The 22,546-nt window shown below is 44.1% G+C and overlaps 1 protein-coding gene across 5 annotated transcripts in view; it reads left to right on the forward strand.

The window, feature by feature from the left end:
* The window catches only part of CNGB1 (cyclic nucleotide gated channel subunit beta 1), a 189,526-nt gene extending 182,492 nt beyond the window's left edge, over positions 1 to 7,034 (forward strand). For all 5 annotated transcript variants that reach the window (XM_088450817.1, XM_088450813.1, XM_088450814.1 and 2 more), the window contains 3 exons: positions 5,384 to 5,530; positions 5,693 to 5,879; positions 6,103 to 7,034. In XM_088450817.1, coding sequence (XP_088306943.1) covers positions 5,384 to 5,530; positions 5,693 to 5,879; positions 6,103 to 6,309 — 541 coding nt within the window. In that variant the 3' untranslated portion in view covers positions 6,310 to 7,034. The remainder of the gene's footprint in view (positions 1 to 5,383; positions 5,531 to 5,692; positions 5,880 to 6,102) is intronic.
* Positions 7,035 to 22,546: the final 15,512 nt, after the last annotated feature.

Below are 22,546 nucleotides of genomic sequence, written 5' to 3' on the forward strand. Positions count from 1 at the left end.
GTATGTGATTAGTTATGGGATGGGTATGTGATTAGTTATGGGATTGGTATAAGGTATGTGATTAGTTATGGGATTGGGTATGGGATAGGTACGTGATGGGATTGGGTATGTGATTAGGTATGGGATGGGTATGTGATTAGTTATGTAATTGGGTATGGGATTAGGTATGGGATAGGTACGTGATGGGATTGGGTATGTGATTAGTTATGGGATGGGTATGTGATTAGTTATGGGATTGGTATAAGGTATGTGATTAGTTATGGGATTGGGTATGGGATAGGTACGTGATGGGATTGGGTATGTGATTAGGTATGGGATGGGTATGTGATTAGTTATGTAATTGGGTATGGGATTGGGTATGGGATAGGTACGTGATGGGATTGGGTATGTGATTGGGTATGTGATTAGTTATGGGATTGGGTATGGGATAGGTACGTTATGTGATTGGGTATGTGATTAGGTATGGGATGGGTATGTGATTAGTTATGTAATTGGGTATGGGATTAGGTATGGGATAGGTACGTGATGGGATTGGGTATGGGATTAGGGATGGGATTGGGTATGTGATTAGGGATGTGATTAGTTATGGGATTGGGTATGTGAAAGGTATGTGATGGGATTGGGTATGTGATTAGGTATGGGATGGGTATGTGATTAGGTATGGGATAGGTACGTGATGGGATTGGGTATGTGATTAGTTATGGGATTGGTATAAGGTATGTGATTAGTTATGGGATTGGGTATGAGATTAGGGATGTGATTAGTTATGTAATTGGGTATGGGATTAGGTATGTGATTAGTTATGGGATTGGGTATGAGATTAGGGATGTGATTAGTTATGTAATTGGGTATGGGATTAGGTATGTGATTAGTTATGGGATTGGGTATGAGATTAGGGATGTGATTAGTTATGGGATTGGGTATGCGATTAGGTATGGGATGGGTATGTGATGGGATGGGTATGGGATTAGGTATGGGATAGGTACGTGATGGGATTGGGTATGTGATTAGTTATGGGATTGGGTATGGGATAGGTACGTGATGGGATTGGGTATGGGATTGGGTATGGGATTGGGTATGGGATTAGGTATGGGATTAGGGATGTGATTAGTTATGTAATTGGGTATGGGATAGGTACGTGATGGGATTGGGTATGTGATTAGTTATGGGATTGGGTATGGGATAGGTACGTGATGGGATTGGGTATGGGATTGGGTATGGGATTAGGGATGTGATTAGTTATGTAATTGGGTATGGGATAGGTACGTGATGGGATTGGGTATGCGATTAGGTATGGGATGGGTATGTGATGGGATGGGTATGTGATTAGTTATGGGATTAGGTATGGGATAGGTACGTGATGGGATTGGGTATGGGATTAGGTATGGGATGGGTATGTGATTAGGTATGGGATAGGTACGTGATGGGATTGGGTATGTGATTAGTTATGGGATGGGTATGTGATTAGTTATGGGATTGGTATAAGGTATGTGATTAGTTATGGGATTGGGTATGGGATAGGTACGTGATGGGATTGGGTATGTGATTAGGTATGGGATGGGTATGTGATTAGTTATGTAATTGGGTATGGGATTAGGTATGGGATAGGTACGTGATGGGATTGGGTATGTGATTAGTTATGGGATGGGTATGTGATTAGTTATGGGATTGGTATAAGGTATGTGATTAGTTATGGGATTGGGTATGGGATAGGTACGTGATGGGATTGGGTATGTGATTAGGTATGGGATGGGTATGTGATTAGTTATGTAATTGGGTATGGGATTGGGTATGGGATAGGTACGTGATGGGATTGGGTATGTGATTGGGTATGTGATTAGTTATGGGATTGGGTATGGGATAGGTACGTTATGTGATTGGGTATGTGATTAGGTATGGGATGGGTATGTGATTAGTTATGTAATTGGGTATGGGATTAGGTATGGGATAGGTACGTGATGGGATTGGGTATGGGATTAGGGATGGGATTGGGTATGTGATTAGGGATGTGATTAGTTATGGGATTGGGTATGTGAAAGGTATGTGATGGGATTGGGTATGTGATTAGGTATGGGATGGGTATGTGATTAGGTATGGGATAGGTACGTGATGGGATTGGGTATGTGATTAGTTATGGGATTGGTATAAGGTATGTGATTAGTTATGGGATTGGGTATGAGATTAGGGATGTGATTAGTTATGTAATTGGGTATGGGATTAGGTATGTGATTAGTTATGGGATTGGGTATGAGATTAGGGATGTGATTAGTTATGGGATTGGGTATGCGATTAGGTATGGGATGGGGATGGGATGGGTATGGGATTAGGTATGGGATAGGTACGTGATGGGATTGGGTATGTGATTAGTTATGGGATTGGGTATGGGATAGGTACGTGATGGGATTGGGTATGGGATTGGGTATGGGATTAGGTATGGGATTAGGGATGTGATTAGTTATGTAATTGGGTATGGGATAGGTACGTGATGGGATTGGGTATGTGATTAGTTATGGGATTGGGTATGGGATAGGTACGTGATGGGATTGGGTATGGGATTGGGTATGGGATTAGGGATGTGATTAGTTATGTAATTGGGTATGGGATAGGTACGTGATGGGATTGGGTATGCGATTAGGTATGGGATGGGTATGTGATGGGATGGGTATGTGATTAGTTATGGGATTAGGTATGGGATAGGTACGTGATGGGATTGGGTATGGGATGGGTATGTGATTAGGTATGGGATAGGTACGTGATGGGATTGGGTATGTGATTAGTTATGGGATGGGTATGTGATTAGTTATGGGATTGGTATAAGGTATGTGATTAGTTATGGGATTAGGTATGGGATAGGTACGTGATGGGATTGGGTATGGGATGGGTATGTGATTAGTTATGGGATGGGTATGTGATTAGTTATGGGATGGGTATGTGATTAGTTATGGGATTGGTATAAGGTATGTGATTAGTTATGGGATTGGGCATGGGATAGGTACGTGATGGGATTGGGTATGTGATTAGGTATGGGATGGGTATGTGATTAGTTATGTAATTGGGTATGGGATTGGGTATGGGATAGGTACGTGATGGGATTGGGTATGTGATTGGGTATGTGATTAGTTATGGGATTGGTATAAGGTATGTGATTAGTTATGGGATTGGGTATGGGATAGGTACGTGATGGGATTGGGTATGTGATTAGGTATGGGATGGGTATGTGATTAGTTATGTAATTGGGTATGGGATAGGTACGTGATGGGATTGGGTATGTGATTGGGTATGTGATTAGTTATGGGATTGGGTATGGGATAGGTACGTGATGGGATTGGGTATGTGATTGGGTATGTGATTAGGTATGGGATGGGTATGTGATTAGTTATGTAATTGGGTATGGGATTAGGTATGGGATAGGTACGTGATGGGATTGGGTATGGGATTAGGGATGGGATTGGGTATGTGATTAGGGATGTGATTAGTTATGGGATTGGGTATGTGAAAGGTATGTGATGGGATTGGGTATGGGATTAGGTATGGGATGGGTATGTGATTAGGTATGGGATAGGTACGTGATGGGATTGGGTATGTGATTAGTTATGGGATGGGTATGTGATTAGTTATGGGATTGGTATAAGGTATGTGATTAGTTATGGGATTGGGTATGGGATAGGTACGTGATGGGATTGGGTATGTGATTAGGTATGGGATGGGTATGTGATTAGTTATGTAATTGGGTATGGGATTAGGTATGGGATAGGTACGTGATGGGATTGGGTATGTGATTAGTTATGGGATGGGTATGTGATTAGTTATGGGATTGGTATAAGGTATGTGATTAGTTATGGGATTGGGTATGGGATAGGTACGTGATGGGATTGGGTATGTGATTAGGTATGGGATGGGTATGTGATTAGTTATGTAATTGGGTATGGGATTGGGTATGGGATAGGTACGTGATGGGATTGGGTATGTGATTGGGTATGTGATTAGTTATGGGATTGGGTATGGGATAGGTACGTGATGGGATTGGGTATGCGATTAGGTATGGGATAGGTACGTGATGGGATTGGGTATGGGATTGGGTATGGGATTGGGTATGGGATTGGGTATGGGATTGGGTATGAGATTAGGGATGTGATTAGTTATGTAATTGTGTATGGGATAGGTACGTGATGGGATTGGGTATGCGATTAGGTATGGGATGGGTATGTGATGGGATGGGTATGTGATTAGTTATGGGATTAGGTATGGGATAGGTACGTGAGGGGATTGGGTATGGGATTAGGTATGGGATGGGTATGTGATTAGGTATGGGATAGGTACGTGATGGGATTGGATATGTGATTAGTTATGGGATGGGTATGTGATTAGTTATGGGATGGGTATGTGATTAGTTATGGGATTGGTATAAGGTATGTGATTAGTTATGGGATTGGGTATGGGATAGGTACGTGATGGGATTGGGTATGTGATTAGGTATGGGATGGGTATGTGATTAGTTATGTAATTGGGTATGGGATTAGGTATGGGATAGGTACGTGATGGGATTGGGTATGTGATTAGTTATGGGATGGGTATGTGATTAGTTATGGGATTGGTATAAGGTATGTGATTAGTTATGGGATAGGTACGTGATGGGATTGGGTATGTGATTGGGTATGTGATTAGTTATGTAATTGGGTATGGGATTAGGTATGGGATAGGTACGTGATGGGATTGGGTATGGGATTAGGGATGGGATTGGGTATGTGATTAGGGATGTGATTAGTTATGGGATTGGGTATGGGATTGGGTATGGGATTAGGTATGAGATTAGGGATGTGATTAGTTATGTAATTGTGTATGGGATAGGTACGTGATGGGATTGGGTATGGGATTGGGTATGTGAAAGGTATGTGATGGGATTGGGTATGTGATTAGGTATGGGATGGGTATGTGATTAGGTATGGGATGGATGGGATAGGTATGTGATTAGGTATGGGATGGATGGGATAGTATGGGATGGATATGTGATTAGGTATGTGATGGGATTGGGTATGTGATTAGGTATGTGATTAGGTATGGGATGGATGGGGGATGGGATAGTATGGGATGTATATGTGATGGGATTGGATATGTGATTAGGTATGGTATTGGGTATGTGATTGGGTATGTGATTAGGTATGGGATGGGTTGGGTATGGGAGGACACGTCAGTGCAAAACCTCTTACCTTACATTATTAGGTCCTTTCTATATTCTTTAAACTCCAAAATGTTGTGCTGGAGAGTCTGAGTAGGGAGTCTGAGTAGGGAGTCTGAGTAGGGAGTCTGGTGACCTCAGTCGGGGAAAGGCTCGGGGTAAATGACGCTTGCAGGTTACCTTCATCCATCTTTTTGCTTCCGTCAGTCTCCTGGCAGTCGGTGGGGGAAACAGACGTACAGCCAATGTGGTGGCCCATGGATACACCAACCTTTTCATCCTGGATAAGAAGGATCTGAGTGACATCCTCACCCATTACCCTGAGTCCCAGAAGGTCCTACGCAGGAAAGCAAAGTGAGTGAAAGTGCCCATTCCTCTTAGGTTAGCCCCGAGGGGCTTAGAGAGCAGATAAGAGACAGGAAAGCTCCAGCCCAGATGGGGGGGTGACAAAGATCATGGGCGCGAATTATCGTCTCCTCATCTCTATTATGCTGTGTGTCTGTTTCCTTACACTAGGAAAATGCTTAAGAACAGCAGCAAGCCCAGAGATGAGGGTCCGGCGCAGAAGGGTTTCCAGCACATTATCCCGCCCAGGCCTGAGACTCCCAAACTACTGAAGGCGGCCCTCGCTGCCACGGAAAAAATGGGCTTCAAGGGATTTTCAAAATTAAAGCACCGTCTGAAAGTAAAAAAGACCATTGAGGTAAGAACGGGAGATTGCAACATTTACATGAGGGTTTCTGACAGTCTGTACAACATACTATAAGCGTGTTATTCCGGGGGGGGGGGGCTGTGTGACATAACGAGTTTCCGCTAGTTACAGGCGATGTCCGTTCGCGGCTCATCAGCCGACAACAGGGCAATGAGGGTTTTTTTGGTGTTTTATAAGGAGTACAAAGTGTTTGTTGGTGTCATCCTCTCTGTAGCCCACGACAACCAGTCCGGTTCCTCCCGGCTCGCCTGTACACCGCCGGTCTCCGGTTCCGCCCAGCAAACCAGAAGATGATGATCCCACTGAAATAGTCTCAGAGTCTGCGGATAACACAGTCTTTATAAGAGTCAGCCCTTCCCCCATGGGGGATGAGCAGATCCTGTCTGTGGAAGTGACGGCCCCAGAGGAGGAGAGGAAGTAGAGGACAACAAGCACCAGACCGTGAGCTCGGAGGAATGAGGTGGCTCCTGGCTTGTACCTCACCGATATCATCACCACAGTGCAGCCGTGTGGGTCAGCACCCGATTTATCCAGAAACACCAAAATGATACATAAGTCTATTCACACGTTGTGGCTATTTCATACACGCTGACCTCAGATGTATCTTAGGACAGCGAGCGCCGGTACGGAAGGGGTAATATGCAGGCGGAAATCAGCTGTATATAACTTAGATATAGAGAGAAGATAGACATGTGTAGCCAGAACCCACCAGCAGAAGCACATGCACCGACCAGTTAGACATCCACAACACAACAAAGCCGGACCCCATGGAAGATTATCGTTATCAGCCATGTACTAACGTGTTTCAGCCGCTCAGGCGCCCGTGTGCCCCCCATACAGTTACACAGTGGGCATAAAGCGCAACGGGGGCAGAAGCACAGGTTAGATGCAGGATCCCTGTAGTTGGAGTAACTGTCCTCCATAGACCTTTGTATATGGTATAGTGGATTCCCTCGCTTACCAGATAACAGTGTACAGCTTTATACAGCTACCCAGTGGGATAATGCGTAATGGGGGGGATGGGGGCAGAAGCACAGTTTAGATGCAGGATCCCTGTAGTCGGAGTTACTGTCCTCCATAGACCTTTGTATACGGTATAGTGGATCCCCTCGCTTACCACATAAACGTGTACAGCTTTATACAGTAATTAACATTTGCTTCTTAGAATTTATATTTTGAAAATAAAAGTAGAAGCAGTTTGAAGGTCGTTGTTGTCTTTGTCATCAGAGAGACTGTTTCATACAGTCATCCATCCAATGAGATTCCCCGTCTGTGTGCGATAACCATGCTAGAGCCTTTCTGTGACGCTGGTGTCCTGGAAGTAATGGATTCCCGCAATACACACAGCACGACAACAGCTTTCTCCTTAGGATCCCTCTTAGGGACACCCTGGACCACTGCAAGCTGGAGACACTCTCACATTCGCCCAAAATAACTCCCTCATAATTAGATGCTTCGGTGTGTTTGCGAGACTCCCAATGTTTTCCAAACAAAAGGGGGGCAGGGGCTGGCATTGCTAGCGGCAACACAATGTCAGAATCTGGTACTACTGCCCCCATCTCTCCAACATAATCACCGGGGAAATGTGACCACAAAGCTTTATTCTTCATCCATCTGTGGTGCCGGAGGTAAGTGACCACATCATCTGCTAAAGATAAGCTATGCTCTTCATGGACTGAGGCCTAACAGCTCGCAGAGACGGAGACTTCCCCCAAGCACAGCAATTAGTGGACACCTGGGGAATTGTCTGACACAAATTGCATTACAGTACATAGTCAGGAAATGGGGTGCACGAGAAAATGTTACATATAGATATATATATTATAGATGTACCACTCTTGGGTGTTTGAACGCATCACCACAATGCACACCAAGGTGTGCGTATATCTGAGTGCGACCAAACACCCAATAGTGGTATATGTAAAAAAATTGCCTCAAAATAGTTCTATGTGGAGATGGCGCTTTACCTCCTCCAACACATCATCTTCATTCCTCCCTAATCTACCTCGTCCAACACCGACTTTTTTTCCTGTCACACAAATCTGTGTTGTTCAACCTATCATTCAGCTTTTTATTCTTCACGACCGAATAAGCTGTGTGGCCAGTTGTGGCATCTCTGACAGCTACTCTAACCAATGATAATGGCAACTATAGGATACCAGAATTTGGTTTTAGAGTGGTGTATGAGGGACAATAGCCATGCAGAGGACACACATCAGCTTGGTAGGAAAGTTGAAAGTTGCAGTGAGGACCTTTTTCTTATATGTAGGGCCGGAAAGTCCTCTGCTTATGGTTTATCAGCTCAGAACTATTCTTATGAGTTGTTGTAAAACGACAGCTCAGGATTCATTAAAGTCTGAGTCTCTGTTTTAAGACATTCGGTGGCCACCAGGCAGTTAGAGAATAGTTACCACTTATTGAGGCAAACATTTATAGGTGAAAACCTGATGAGTGTGGAAATGAAAGCAGGCCGTGTCAGCATTAAACCTCAGCGACAGGTTAGTGGAAACATTCAGATCACTGCATCTATAGATTACATCACAAAACCACAAGTGTTGTGTCTGGGCCACAGACACCAAGACTGTACAGAGAACAGACAAAACCGCAGTTTCCGTTACCAATGTGATCTAAGCAAGAGATGTCATCTCATAATGAGAACTTCCTGCATTTAACCTCACAGGCAGGAAGTGATCACTGATTATCCCGTTACTATGGCAGATGACGAGGGCTGGGGTATATCAGACAGGAAGTGATCACTGATTATCCCGTTACTATGGCAGATGACGAGGGCTGGGGTATATCAGGCAGGAAGTGATCACTGATTATCCCGTTACTATGGCAGATGACGAGGGCTGGGGTATATCAGACAGGAAGTGATCACTGATTATCCCGTTACTATGGCAGATGACGAGGGCTGGGATATATCAGACAGGAAGTGATCACTGATTATCCCGTTACTATGGCAGATGACGAGGGCTGGGGTATATCAGGCAGGAAGTGATCACTGATTATCCCGTTACTATGGCAGATGACGAGGGCTGGGGTATATCAGGCAGGAAGTGATCACTGATTATCCCGTTACTATGGCAGATGACGAGGGCTGGGGTATATCAGACAGGAAGTGATCACTGATTATCCCGTTACTATGGCAGATGACGAGGGCTGGGATATATCAGACAGGAAGTGATCACTGATTATCCCGTTACTATGGCAGATGACGAGGGCTGGGGTATATCAGGCAGGAAGTGATCACTGATTATCCCGTTACTATGGCAGATGACGAGGGCTGGGGTATATCAGACAGGAAGTGATCACTGATTATCCCGTTACTATGGCAGATGACGAGGGCTGGGATATATCAGGCAGGAAGTGATCACTGATTATCCCGTTACTATGGCAGATGACGAGGGCTGGGATATATCAGGCAGAAAGTGATCACTGATTATCCCGTTACTATGGCAGATGACAAGGGCTGGGATATATCAGGCAGGAAGTGATAACACTGATTATCCCGTTACTATGGCAGATGACGAGGGCTGGGATATATCAGGCAGGAAGTGATCACTGATTATCCCGTTACTATGGCAGATGACGAGGGCTGGGATATATCAGGCAGGAAGTGATCACTGATTATCCCGTTACTATGGCAGATGACGAGGGCTGGGATATATCAGGCAGGAAGTGATCACTGATTATCCCGTTACTATGGCAGATGACGAGGGCTGGGATATATCAGGCAGGAAGTGATCACTGATTATCCCGTTACTATGGCAGATGACGAGGGCTGGGATATATCAGGCAGGAAGTGATCACTGATTATCCCGTTACTATGGCAGATGACGAGGGCTGGGATATATCAGGCAGGAAGTGATCACTGATTATCCCGTTACTATGGCAGATGACGAGGGCTGGGATATATCAGGCAGGAAGTGATCACTGATTATCCCGTTACTATGGCAGATGACAAGGGCTGGGATATATCAGGCAGGAAGTGATCACTGATTATCCCGTTACTATGGCAGATGACGAGGGCTGGGGTATATCAGGCAGGAAGTGATCACTGATTATCCCGTTACTATGGCAGATGACGAGGGCTGGGATATATCAGGCAGGAAGTGATCACTGATTATCCCGTTACTATGGCAGATGACAAGGGCTGGGATATATCAGGCAGGAAGTGATCACTGATTATCCCGTTACTATGGCAGATGACGAGGGCTGGGATATATCAGGCAGGAAGTGATCACTGATTATCCCGTTACTATGGCAGATGACGAGGGCTGGGATATATCAGGCAGGAAGTGATCACTGATTATCCCGTTACTATGGCAGATGACAAGGGCTGGGATATATCAGGCAGGACGTGATCACTGATTATCCCGTTACTATGGCAGATGACGAGGGCTGGGATATATCAGGCAGGAAGTGATCACTGATTATCCCGTTACTATGGCAGATGACGAGGGCTGGGATATATCAGGCAGGACGTGATCACTGATTATCCCGTTACTATGGCAGATGACAAGGGCTGGGGTATATCAGGCAGGAAGTGATCACTGATTATCCCGTTACTATGGCAGATGACGAGGGCTGGGATATATCAGGCAGGTAGTGATCACTGATTATCCCGTTACTATGGCAGATGACGAGGGCTGGGGTATATCAGGCAGGAAGTGATCACTGATTATCCCGTTACTATGGCAGATGACGAGGGCTGGGATATATCAGGCAGGAAGTGATCACTGATTATCCCGTTACTATGGCAGATGACGAGGGCTGGGATATATCAGGCAGGACGTGATCACTGATTATCCCGTTACTATGGCAGATGACAAGGGCTGGGGTATATCAGGCAGGAAGTGATCACTGATTATCCCGTTACTATGGCAGATGACGAGGGCTGGGATATATCAGGCAGGAAGTGATCACTGATTATCCCGTTACTATGGCAGATGACAAGGGCTGGGATATATCAGGCAGGAAGTGATCACTGATTATCCCATTACTATGGCAGATGACAAGGGCTGGGATATATCAGGCAGGAAGTGATAACACTGATTATCCCGTTACTATGGCAAATGACAAGGGCTGGGGTATATCAGGCAGGAAGTGATCACTGATTATCCCGTTACTATGGCAGTAGTATCCCGTTACTACTCGCAGCACAGGTCATCTCCAGGAAGTGTATACAATATCAGTAACATAGAGCCATCATAGCCACTCACAGCACAGGTCATCTCCAGGAAGTGTATACAATATCAGTAACATAGAGCCATCATAGCCACTCACAGCACAGGTCATCTCCAGGAAGTGTATACATTATCAGTAACATAGAGCCATCATAGCCACTCACAGCACAGGTCATCTCCAGGAAGTGTATACAATATCAGTAACATAGAGCCATCATAGCCACTCACAGCACACGTCATCACCAGGAAGTGTATACATTATCAGTAACATAGAGCCATCATAGCCACTCACAGCACAGGTCATCTCCAGGAAGTGTATACATTATCAGTAACATAGAGCCATCATAGCCACTCACAGCACAGGTCATCTCCAGGAGGTGTATACATTATCAGTAACATAGAGCCATCATAGCCACTCACAGCACAGGTCATCTCCAGGAAGTGTATACATCATCAGTAACATAGAACCATCAGACCCACTCACAGCACACGTCATCTCCAGGAGGTGTATACATTATCAGTAACATAGAGCCATCATAGCCACTCACAGCACAGGTCATCTCCAGGAAGTGTATACATTATCAGTAACATAGAGCCATCATAGCCACTCACAGCACAGGTCATCTCCAGGAAGTGTATACATTATCAGTAACATAGAGCCATCATAGCCACTCACAGCACAGGTCATCTCCAGGAAGTGTATACATTATCAGTAACATAGAACCATCAGACCCACTCACAGCACACGTCATCTCCAGGAGGTGTATACATTATCAGTAACATAGAGCCATCATAGCCACTCACAGCACAGGTCATCTCCAGGAAGTGTATACATTATCAGTAACATAGAGCCATCATAGCCACTCACAGCACAGGTCATCTCCAGGAAGTGTATACATTATCAGTAACATAGAGCCATCATAGCCACTCACAGCACAGGTCATCTCCAGGAAGTGTATACATTATCAGTAACATAGAGCCATCATAGCCACTCACAGCACAGGTCATCTCCAGGAAGTGTATACATCATCAGTAACATAGAACCATCAGACCCACTCACAGCACACGTCATCTCCAGGAGGTGTATACATTATCAGTAACATAGAGCCATCATAGCCACTCACAGCACAGGTCATCTCCAGGAAGTGTATACATTATCAGTAACATAGAGCCATCATAGCCACTCACAGCAAGGTCATCTCCAGGAAGTGTATACATTATCAGTAACATAGAGCCATCATAGCCACTCACAGCACACGTCATCTCTAGGAAGTGTATACATTATCAGTAACATAGAGCCATCATAGCCACTCACAGCACACGTCATCTCCAGGAAGTGTATACATTATCAGTAACATAGAGCCATCATAGCCACTCACAGCACAGGTCATCTCCAGGAAGTGTATACATTATCAGTAACATAGAGCCATCATAGCCACTCACAGCACAGGTCATCTCCAGGAAGTGTATACATTATCAGTAACATAGAGCCATCATAGCCACTCACAGCACAGGTCATCTCCAGGAAGTGTATACATTATCAGTAACATAGAGCCATCATAGCCACTCACAGCACAGGTCATCTCCAGGAGGTGTATACATTATCAGTAACATAGAGCCATCATAGCCACTCACAGCACAGGTCATCTCCAGGAAGTGTATACATCATCAGTAACATAGAACCATCAGACCCACTCACAGCACACGTCATCTCCAGGAGGTGTATACATTATCAGTAACACAGAGCCATCATAGCCACTCACAGCACAGGTCATCTCCAGGAAGTGTATACATTATCAGTAACATAGAGCCATCATAGCCACTCACAGCACAGGTCATCTCCAGGAAGTGTATACATTATCAGTAACATAGAGCCATCATAGCCACTCACAGCACACGTCATCTCCAGGAAGTGTATACATTATCAGTAACATAGAGCCATCATAGCCACTCACAGCACACGTCATCTCCAGGAAGTGTATACATTATCAGTAACATAGAGCCATCATAGCCACTCACAGCACAGGTCATCTCCAGGAAGTGTATACATTATCAGTAACATAGAGCCATCATAGCCACTCACAGCACACGTCATCTCCAGGAAGTGTATACATTATCAGTAACATAGAGCCATCGGACCCACTCGCAGCAGTTGAAGTTGACATTACCCCTCCGCCAGCACTGCGATCACTGCAGTGTGAAATGCAACCAGGTGAAGTGTACAATGACGCTCCGTGTTAATTATGGATGCCTATTAAACGCCGTTAGAACGCACAGGCACGTCTGCATTCACACATCCACTTCCCCGTTTAGTTTTCAAAGACCAGCCCCTGTCACCACCCACACACCGCACTTTCTGTCACTCAAACTAACGAGCAGAATAAGACTGGCGTACGATCGCTGTCCGATCACAGTGACTGGTTCGCGCACGTGCAGTGATGTATACTCAGTTAGCGAAAATCGAGCCTAGCGAGTGGGTCTGAGCACAGACTATCCCTGCAGGCACAGAGATATTAAGGGCAGTGGATTTGCTATAATTGATTTTAAAATCAGAGAGTCGTCCTAACCTGTGAAATTCCTGCTTTAAGTTGGGACGCGAGGTGACTGGTTTGTGGTCACAGCAAGTAGGTCGTCTGCAAAAAGTGCAAGATGGTGGTCTCTATTCCCCACCGCGAGCCCAGTGATGTGACCAGAGCCTCCATGCAGAGAACAAATACCAGTGGCGAGAGAGGACGGCCCTGGCGTGTTCCATTCGTAATATATACCGGATCAGAGAAAATCCCATTCCCCCGGATTCTGCGCTGAGGGGGCCCTATACAAAGCTAAAATCTCATGTAGGAAAACCTAGTCCCAGGCGTCTTAACCATAGGAGTCTTTATAATGAGTGCAAGGTGTGCGGTGCCCACACTGCACCCATAGGTAATTATACTTACCTCTCCGCCGATTCCCGAAGTGCTGCGCCACAGTGCTGCTCCAGATCGGCGCTGCTGAGCAGCAAACACTCACTGGGAAAATGAAGGCGGCCATTTTCCCAGTGATCTGCGAATGCGCAGAAAAGATGTCCCCGGGAAAGTAGGCGCTGGCGCCATTTTCCCGCAGTCCCACGCATGCACAGTAGATTCTGGCATGAAGCCATACTCTACCGCTCTTAGTGCCGCTGAGCCGCCGACAGAGAGGAGGGGGCCCAAACGGAGGCTGCACGCAAGACCCCACCTCTCTTAAAACGCCCCTGGTCTCAACACTGCTGTAATGAAACCCCACCCCCGATGGAAAGCTTTCTCAGCGTCAGTGGTGAGTATGAGACTGCGCGGTGTATTACACCTATGACTATGGCGGTATTGTCCTTCGCTTCCCTGCCCAGAATAAAACCCCCCTGATCAGCGTGGATGACCCCTGGAAGCAGAGGTTTGAGACGGCTGGCAATAATCTGTGTATACAGATTAATATCTACATTTATTACATGACGTGTTATAAGACACTAACTAGTGCGTCAGAGCTTATAATACGTGTTATAAGACACTAGCACGTCAGAGTTTATAATACGCGTTATAAAACACTAGCGCGTCAGAGTTTATAATACGTGTTATAAGACACTAGCACGTCAGAGTTTATAATACGCGTTATAAGACACTAGCGCGTCAGAGCTTATAATACGTGTTATAAGACACTAGCGCCTCAGAGCTTATAATACGTGTTATAAGACACTAGCGCGTCAGAGCTTAGAATACGTGTTATAAGACACTAGCGCGTCAGAGCTTAGAATACGTTATAAGACACTAGCGCGTCAGAGCTTAGAATACGTGTTATAAGACACTAGCGCATCAGAGCTTATAATACGTGTTATAAGACACTAGCGCGTCAGAGTTTATAATACGTGTTATAAGACACTAGCGCGTCAGAGTTTATAATACGTGTTATAAGACACTAGCGCGTCAGAGCTTAGAATACGTGTTATAAGACACTAGCGCCTCAGAGCTTATAATACGTGTTATAAGACACTAGCGCGTCAGAGCTTATAATACGTGTTATAAGACAATAGCGCGTCAGAGCTTATAATACGTGTTATAAGACACTAGCGCCTCAGAGCTTATAATACGTGTTATAAGACACTAGCGCGTCAGAGCTTAGAATACGTGTTATAAGACACTAGCGCGTCAGAGTTTATAATACGTGTTATAAGACACTAGCGCGTCAGAGCTTATAATACGTGTTATAAGACACTAATGCGTCAGAGCTTATAATACGTGTTATAAGACACTAGCGTGTCAGAGCTTATAATACGTGTTATAAGACACTAGCGCGTCAGACCTTATAATACGTGTTATAAGACACTAGCGCCTCAGAGCTTAGATTACGTGTTATAAGACACTAGCGCGTCAGAGTTTATAATACGTGTTATAAGACACTAGCGCGTCAGAGCTTATAATACGTGTTATAAGACACTAGCGCGTCAGAGCTTATAATACGTGTTATAAGACACTAGCGCCTCAGAGCTTAGATTACGTGTTATAAGACACTAGCGCGTCAGAGTTTATAATACGTGTTATAAGACACTAGCGCGTCAGAGTTTATAATACGTGTTATAAGACACTAGCGCGTCAGAGCTTATAATACGTGTTATAAGACACTAGCGCGTCAGAGTTTATAATACGTGTTATAAGACACTAGCACGTCAGAGTTTATAATACGCGTTATAAGACACTAGCGCGTCAGAGTTTATAATACGTGTTATAAGACACTAGCGCGCCAGAGCTTATAATACGTGTTATAAGACACTAGCGCCTCAGAGCTTAGATTACGTGTTATAAGACACTAGCGCGTCAGAGCTTAGAATACGTGTTATAAGACACTAGCGCGTCAGAGCTTAGAATACGTTATAAGACACTAGCGCGTCAGAGCTTAGAATACGTGTTATAAGACACTAGCTCATCAGAGCTTATAATACGTGTTATAAGACACTAGCGCGTCAGAGTTTATAATACGTGTTATAAGACACTAGCGCGTCAGAGTTTATAATACGTGTTATAAGACACTAGCGCGTCAGAGCTTAGAATACGTGTTATAAGACACTAGCGCCTCAGAGCTTATAATACGTGTTATAAGACACTAGCGCGTCAGAGCTTATAATACGTGTTATAAGACAATAGCGCGTCAGAGCTTATAATACGTGTTATAAGACACTAGCGCCTCAGAGCTTATAATACGTGTTATAAGACACTAGCGCGTCAGAGCTTAGAATACGTGTTATAAGACACTAGCGCGTCAGAGTTTATAATACGTGTTATAAGACACTAGCGCGTCAGAGCTTATAATACGTGTTATAAGACACTAATGCGTCAGAGCTTATAATACGTGTTATAAGACACTAGCGTGTCAGAGCTTATAATACGTGTTATAAAACACTAGCGCGTCAGACCTTATAATACGTGTTATAAGACACTAGCGCCTCAGATCTTAGATTACGTGTTATAAGACACTAGCTCATCAGAGCTTATAATACGTGTTATAAGACACTAGCGCGTCAGAGTTTATAATACGTGTTATAAGACAATAGCGCGTCAGAGTTTATAATACGTGTTATAAGACACTAGCGCGTCAGAGCTTATAATACGTGTTATAAGACACTAGCGCGTCAGAGCTTAGAATACGTGTTATAAGACACTAACGCGTCAGAGTTTATAATACGTGTTATAAGACACTAGCGCGTCAGAGCTTATAATACGTGTTATAAGACACTAGCGCGTCAGAGCTTATAATACGTGTTATAAGACACTAGCGCGTCAGAGCTTATAATACGTGTTATAAGACACTAGTGCCTCAGAGCTTAGATTACGTGTTATAAAACACTAGCGCGTCAGAGTTTATAATACGTGTTATAAGACACTAGCGCGTCAGAGTTTATAATACGTGTTATAAGACACTAGCGCGTCAGAGCTTAGAATACGTGTTATAAGACACTAGCGCCTCAGAGCTTATAATACGTGTTATAAGACACTAGCGCGTCAGAGCTTATAATACGTGTTATAAGACACTAGCGCCTCAGAGCTTATAATACGTGTTATAAGACACTAGCGCGTCAGAGCTTAGAATACGTGTTATAAGACACTAGCGCGTCAGAGTTTATAATACGTGTTATAAGACACTAGCGCGTCAGAGCTTATAATACGTGTTATAAGACACTAATGCGTCAGAGCTTATAATACGTGTTATAAGACACTAGCGTGTCAGAGCTTATAATACGTGTTATAAGACACTAGCGCGTCAGACCTTATAATACGTGTTATAAGACACTAGCGCCTCAGAGCTTAGATTACGTGTTATAAGACACTAGCGCGTCAGAGTTTATAATACGTGTTATAAGACACTAGCGCGTCAGAGCTTATAATACGTGTTATAAGACACTAGCGCGTCAGAGCTTATAATACGTGTTATAAGACACTAGCGCCTCAGAGCTTAGATTACGTGTTATAAGACACTAGCGCGTCAGAGTTTATAATACGTGTTATAAGACACTAGCGCGTCAGAGTTTATAATACGTGTTATAAGACACTAGCGCGTCAGAGCTTATAATACGTGTTATAAGACACTAGCGCGTCAGAGTTTATAATACGTGTTATAAGACACTAGCACGTCAGAGTTTATAATACGCGTTATAAGACACTAGCGCGTCAGAGTTTATAATACGTGTTATAAGACACTAGCGCGCCAGAGCTTATAATACGTGTTATAAGACACTAGCGCCTCAGAGCTTAGATTACGTGTTATAAGACACTAGCGCGTCAGAGCTTAGAATACGTGTTATAAGACACTAGCGCGTCAGAGCTTAGAATACGTTATAAGACACTAGCGCGTCAGAGCTTAGAATACGTGTTATAAGACACTAGCGCATCAGAGCTTATAATACGTGTTATAAGACACTAGCGCGTCAGAGTTTATAATACGTGTTATAAGACACTAGCGCGTCAGAGTTTATAATACGTGTTATAAGACACTAGCGCGTCAGAGCTTAGAATACGTGTTATAAGACACTAGCGCCTCAGAGCTTATAATACGTGTTATAAGACACTAGCGCGTCAGAGCTTATAATACGTGTTATAAGACAATAGCGCGTCAGAGCTTATAATACGTGTTATAAGACACTAGCGCCTCAGAGCTTATAATACGTGTTATAAGACACTAGCGCGTCAGAGCTTAGAATACGTGTTATAAGACACTAGCGCGTCAGAGTTTATAATACGTGTTATAAGACACTAGCGCGTCAGAGCTTATAATACGTGTTATAAGACACTAATGCGTCAGAGCTTATAATACGTGTTATAAGACACTAGCGTGTCAGAGCTTATAATACGTGTTATAAGACACTAGCGCGTCAGAGCTTAGAATACGTGTTATAAGACACTAGCGCCTCAGAGCTTAGATTACGTGTTATAAGACACTAGCGCGTCAGAGTTTATAATACGTGTTATAAGACACTAGCGCGTCAGAGCTTATAATACGTGTTATAAGACACTAGCGCCTCAGAGCTTATAATACGTGTTATAAGACACTAGCGCGTCAGAGCTTATAATACGTGTTATAAGACAATAGCGCGTCAGAGTTTATAATACGTGTTATAAGACACTAGCGCGTCAGAGCTTATAATACGTGTTATAAGACACTAGCGCGTCAGAGCTTAGAATACGTGTTATAAGACACTAACGCGTCAGAGTTTATAATACGTGTTATAAGACACTAGCGCGTCAGAGCTTATAATACGTGTTATAAGACACTAGCGCGTCAGAGCTTATAATACGTGTTATAAGACACTAGCGCGTCAGAGCTTATAATACGTGTTATAAGACACTAGTGCCTCAGAGCTTAGATTACGTGTTATAAAACACTAGCGCGTCAGAGTTTATAATACGTGTTATAAGACACTAGCGCGTCAGAGTTTATAATACGTGTTATAAGACACTAGCGCGTCAGAGCTTATAATACGTGTTATAAGACACTAGCGCGTCAGAGCTTAGAATACGTGTTATAAGACACTAACGCGTCAGAGTTTATAATACGTGTTATAAGACACTAGCGCGTCAGAGTTTATAATACGTGTTATAAGACACTAGCGCGTCAGAGCTTATAATACGTGTTATAAGACACTAGCGCGTCAGAGCTTATAATACGTGTTATAAGACACTAGCGCCTCAGAGCTTAGATTACGTGTTATAAGACACTAGCGCGTCAGAGTTTATAATACGTGTTATAAGACACTAGCGCGTCAGAGCTTATAATACGTGTTATAAGACACTAGCGCGTCAGAGCTTATAATACGTGTTATAAGACACTAGCGCGTCAGAGCTTATAATACGTGTTATAAGACACTAGTGCCTCAGAGCTTAGATTACGTGTTATAAGACACTAGCGCGTCAGAGTTTATAATACGTGTTATAAGACACTAGCGCGTCAGAGTTTATAATACGTGTTATAAGACACTAGCGCGTCAGAGCTTATAATACGTGTTATAAGACACTAGCGCGTCAGAGCTTAGAATACGTGTTATAAGACACTAACGCGTCAGAGTTTATAATACGTGTTATAAGACACTAGCGCGTCAGAGTTTATAATACGTGTTATAAGACACTAGCGCGTCAGAGCTTATAATACGTGTTATAAGACACTAGCGCGTCAGAGCTTAGAATACGTGTTATTATTTGCATGTTGTCGAAGGGTAGAACCAGTATTTTGATGGCTTATTTGCTGTGAAGGCGCCCAGGGTTCCCATGGAAATGACACTATACATATGGGACAGTCCTCGTCATCGTGTCTTCTCTCACAAGGAATTGCTACACTCCAGCTTCTGCTCTTTGAAAAATTAACCCAGTTGGATCCATTTTCCCCGAATAACACATATGTGGGCCGCCCATACCGAGACAGGGGAAACATCATCAGTGGTATGTGAGCAGTATAGTCATCTAGAGTCTCAGTAATCTGTACCCTACAGAGTCCCTCAAAACCTGTTCATTACATTTCCAATGCCACCGACGAGGCGGAGGGTGACGAAGATGGAGTATCAGATAAATAGGGGCATGGTCTGACCCTGTAATTTGCCCAATTGTTACATCTACTAGGAGATCCAGATGGGAGTGACTAAGGCAACAATAATCTATGTGTGAGCAGTGTGGAGAGAAGAAGACACCAGGTGTCCACAAGCCGAAAATCATTCTAAGTCACTCTGCAATAACTTCCCTAAGGGAAGACTGCGGATCATTACAGGAGGAATCAGTAGAGGGTTCTGTAGCCCAATTGAAATCTCCCCCAGCCACTAGAATACCCTCCCATTGATTCTCAATAAGCTCTAAAGATTTACGGAGGATGTTAGATTGGCCTCGATTAGGAACATATAAATTGACAATTTTTGGTTTGCAATTGTGGCTTTAACAAGTCGACCCCGACCATCCCCAGTAGACAGAGACGTCTGGGAGCCGAAGATGTTCATAGAACAGAACAGCCGCCCCTCCAGCTTTGGCCTCAGAGAGATGGTGATAACCACTTAGCTGACGGCAGAATCGGTCAGAAATTGGCGAGTCCGGGGAGTCAGGAGATCCGGTGTGCACAAGTGTAGGACAAATTTCCTCTTCAAAAACACTGCGGTGCGGTTGCATCTCATCAGCTGGCTGCGTTCACATCCCATAATGTACGATGACGTCAGTGAAGTGGTTAAAGACTCCCAGTGTAAAATGAGGAGAACGGAGAGCTGGGGAGGCCCCTTTCTGACATGTGTCTCTTGCAAAAATGCTTCATCCACCTTGTGTACATGGAGATCGAGAGACGGGACCTCTCCTCCGAGGAGCTGGGGAATAGACGGGACCTCTCCTCCGAGGAGCTGGGGAATAGACGTGACCTCTCCTCTGGGGAGCGGGGGAATAGACGGGACCTCTCCTCTGGGGAGCTGGGGAATAGACGGGACCTCTCCTCTGGGGAGCGGGGGAATAGACGGGACCTCTCCTCTGGGGAGCGGGGGAATAGACGGGACCTCTCCTCTGGGGAGCGGGGGAATAGACGGGACCTCTCCTCTGGGGAGCGGGGGCCTCTCACATTATAACACAAAATGGATAACTGAGCCGTAATCAGCCGTTACATAGAGATACCTTATGGAAATGGGACACGGCTCACCCTTAGGGTACATGTTGGCATCTGCAAAGAGGAGGAGGGAAAACAAGGAACAGAAATAGATATACAAAAGACACAGGGGCCTATTCATCATACCGAAACACTCTCTGGAGGTAATTAGGGTTAGAGCTCACCTGGAGTGTTACCTAATCACCGGAGGATCCATCATTCCTCCTCCCCATAACTATCTATTCCTCCTCCCCATAACTATCTATTCCTCCTCCCTATAACTATCCATTCCTCCTCCCTATAACTATCTATTCCTCCTCCCTATAACTATATATTCCTCCTCCCCATAACTATCTATTTCTCCTCCCCATAACTATCTATTCCTCCTCCCTATATCTATCTATTCCTCCTCCCTATAACTATCTATTCCTCCTCCCTATATCTATCTATTCCTCCTCCCTATATCTATCCATTCCTCCTCCCTATATCTATCTATTCCTCCTCCCTATAACTATCTATTCCTCCTCCCTATATCTATTCCTCCTCCCTATATCTATCTATTCCTCCTCCCTATAACTATCTATTCCTCCTCCCTATAACTATCTATTCCTCCTCCCTATAACTATCTATTCCTCCTACCTATAACTATCTATTCCTCCTCCCTATATCTATCTATTCCTCCTCCCTATAACTATCTATTCCTCCTCCCTATAACTATCTATTCCTCCTCCCTATAACTATCTATTCCTCCTTCCCATAACTATCTATTCCACCTACCTATAACTATCTATTCCTCCTCCCTATAACTATCTATTCCTCCTCCCTATAACTATCTATTCCTCCTACCTATATCTATTCCTCCTCCCTATAACTATATATTCCTCCTCCCTATAACTATCTATTCCTCCTCCCTATAACTATCTATTCCTCCTCCCTATATCTATCTATTCCTCCTCCCTATATCTATTCCTCCTCCCTATAACTATATATTCCTCCTCCCTATATCTATCTATTCCTCCTCCCCATAACTATCTATTCCTCCTCACCATATCTATCTATTCCTCCTCCCTATATCTATCTATTCCTCCTCCCTATATCTATTCCTCCTCCCTATATCTATCTATTCCTCCTCCCTATATCTATTCCTCCTCGCTATAACTATCTATTCCTCCTCCCTATATCTATCTATTCCTCCTCCCTATAACTATCTATTCCTCCTCCCTATATCTATCTATTCCTCCTCCCTATAACTATCTATTCCTCCTCCCTATAACTATCTATTCCTCCTCCCTATAACTATCTATTCCTCCTCCCTATATCTATCTATTCCTCCTCCCTATAACTATCTATTCCTCCTCCCTATATCTATCT

The sequence above is a fragment of the Taudactylus pleione genome, unplaced genomic scaffold, assembly GCF_031769625.1.
Source record: "Taudactylus pleione unplaced genomic scaffold, aTauple2 ptg000526l, whole genome shotgun sequence".
NCBI lineage: Eukaryota > Metazoa > Chordata > Amphibia > Anura > Myobatrachidae > Taudactylus > Taudactylus pleione.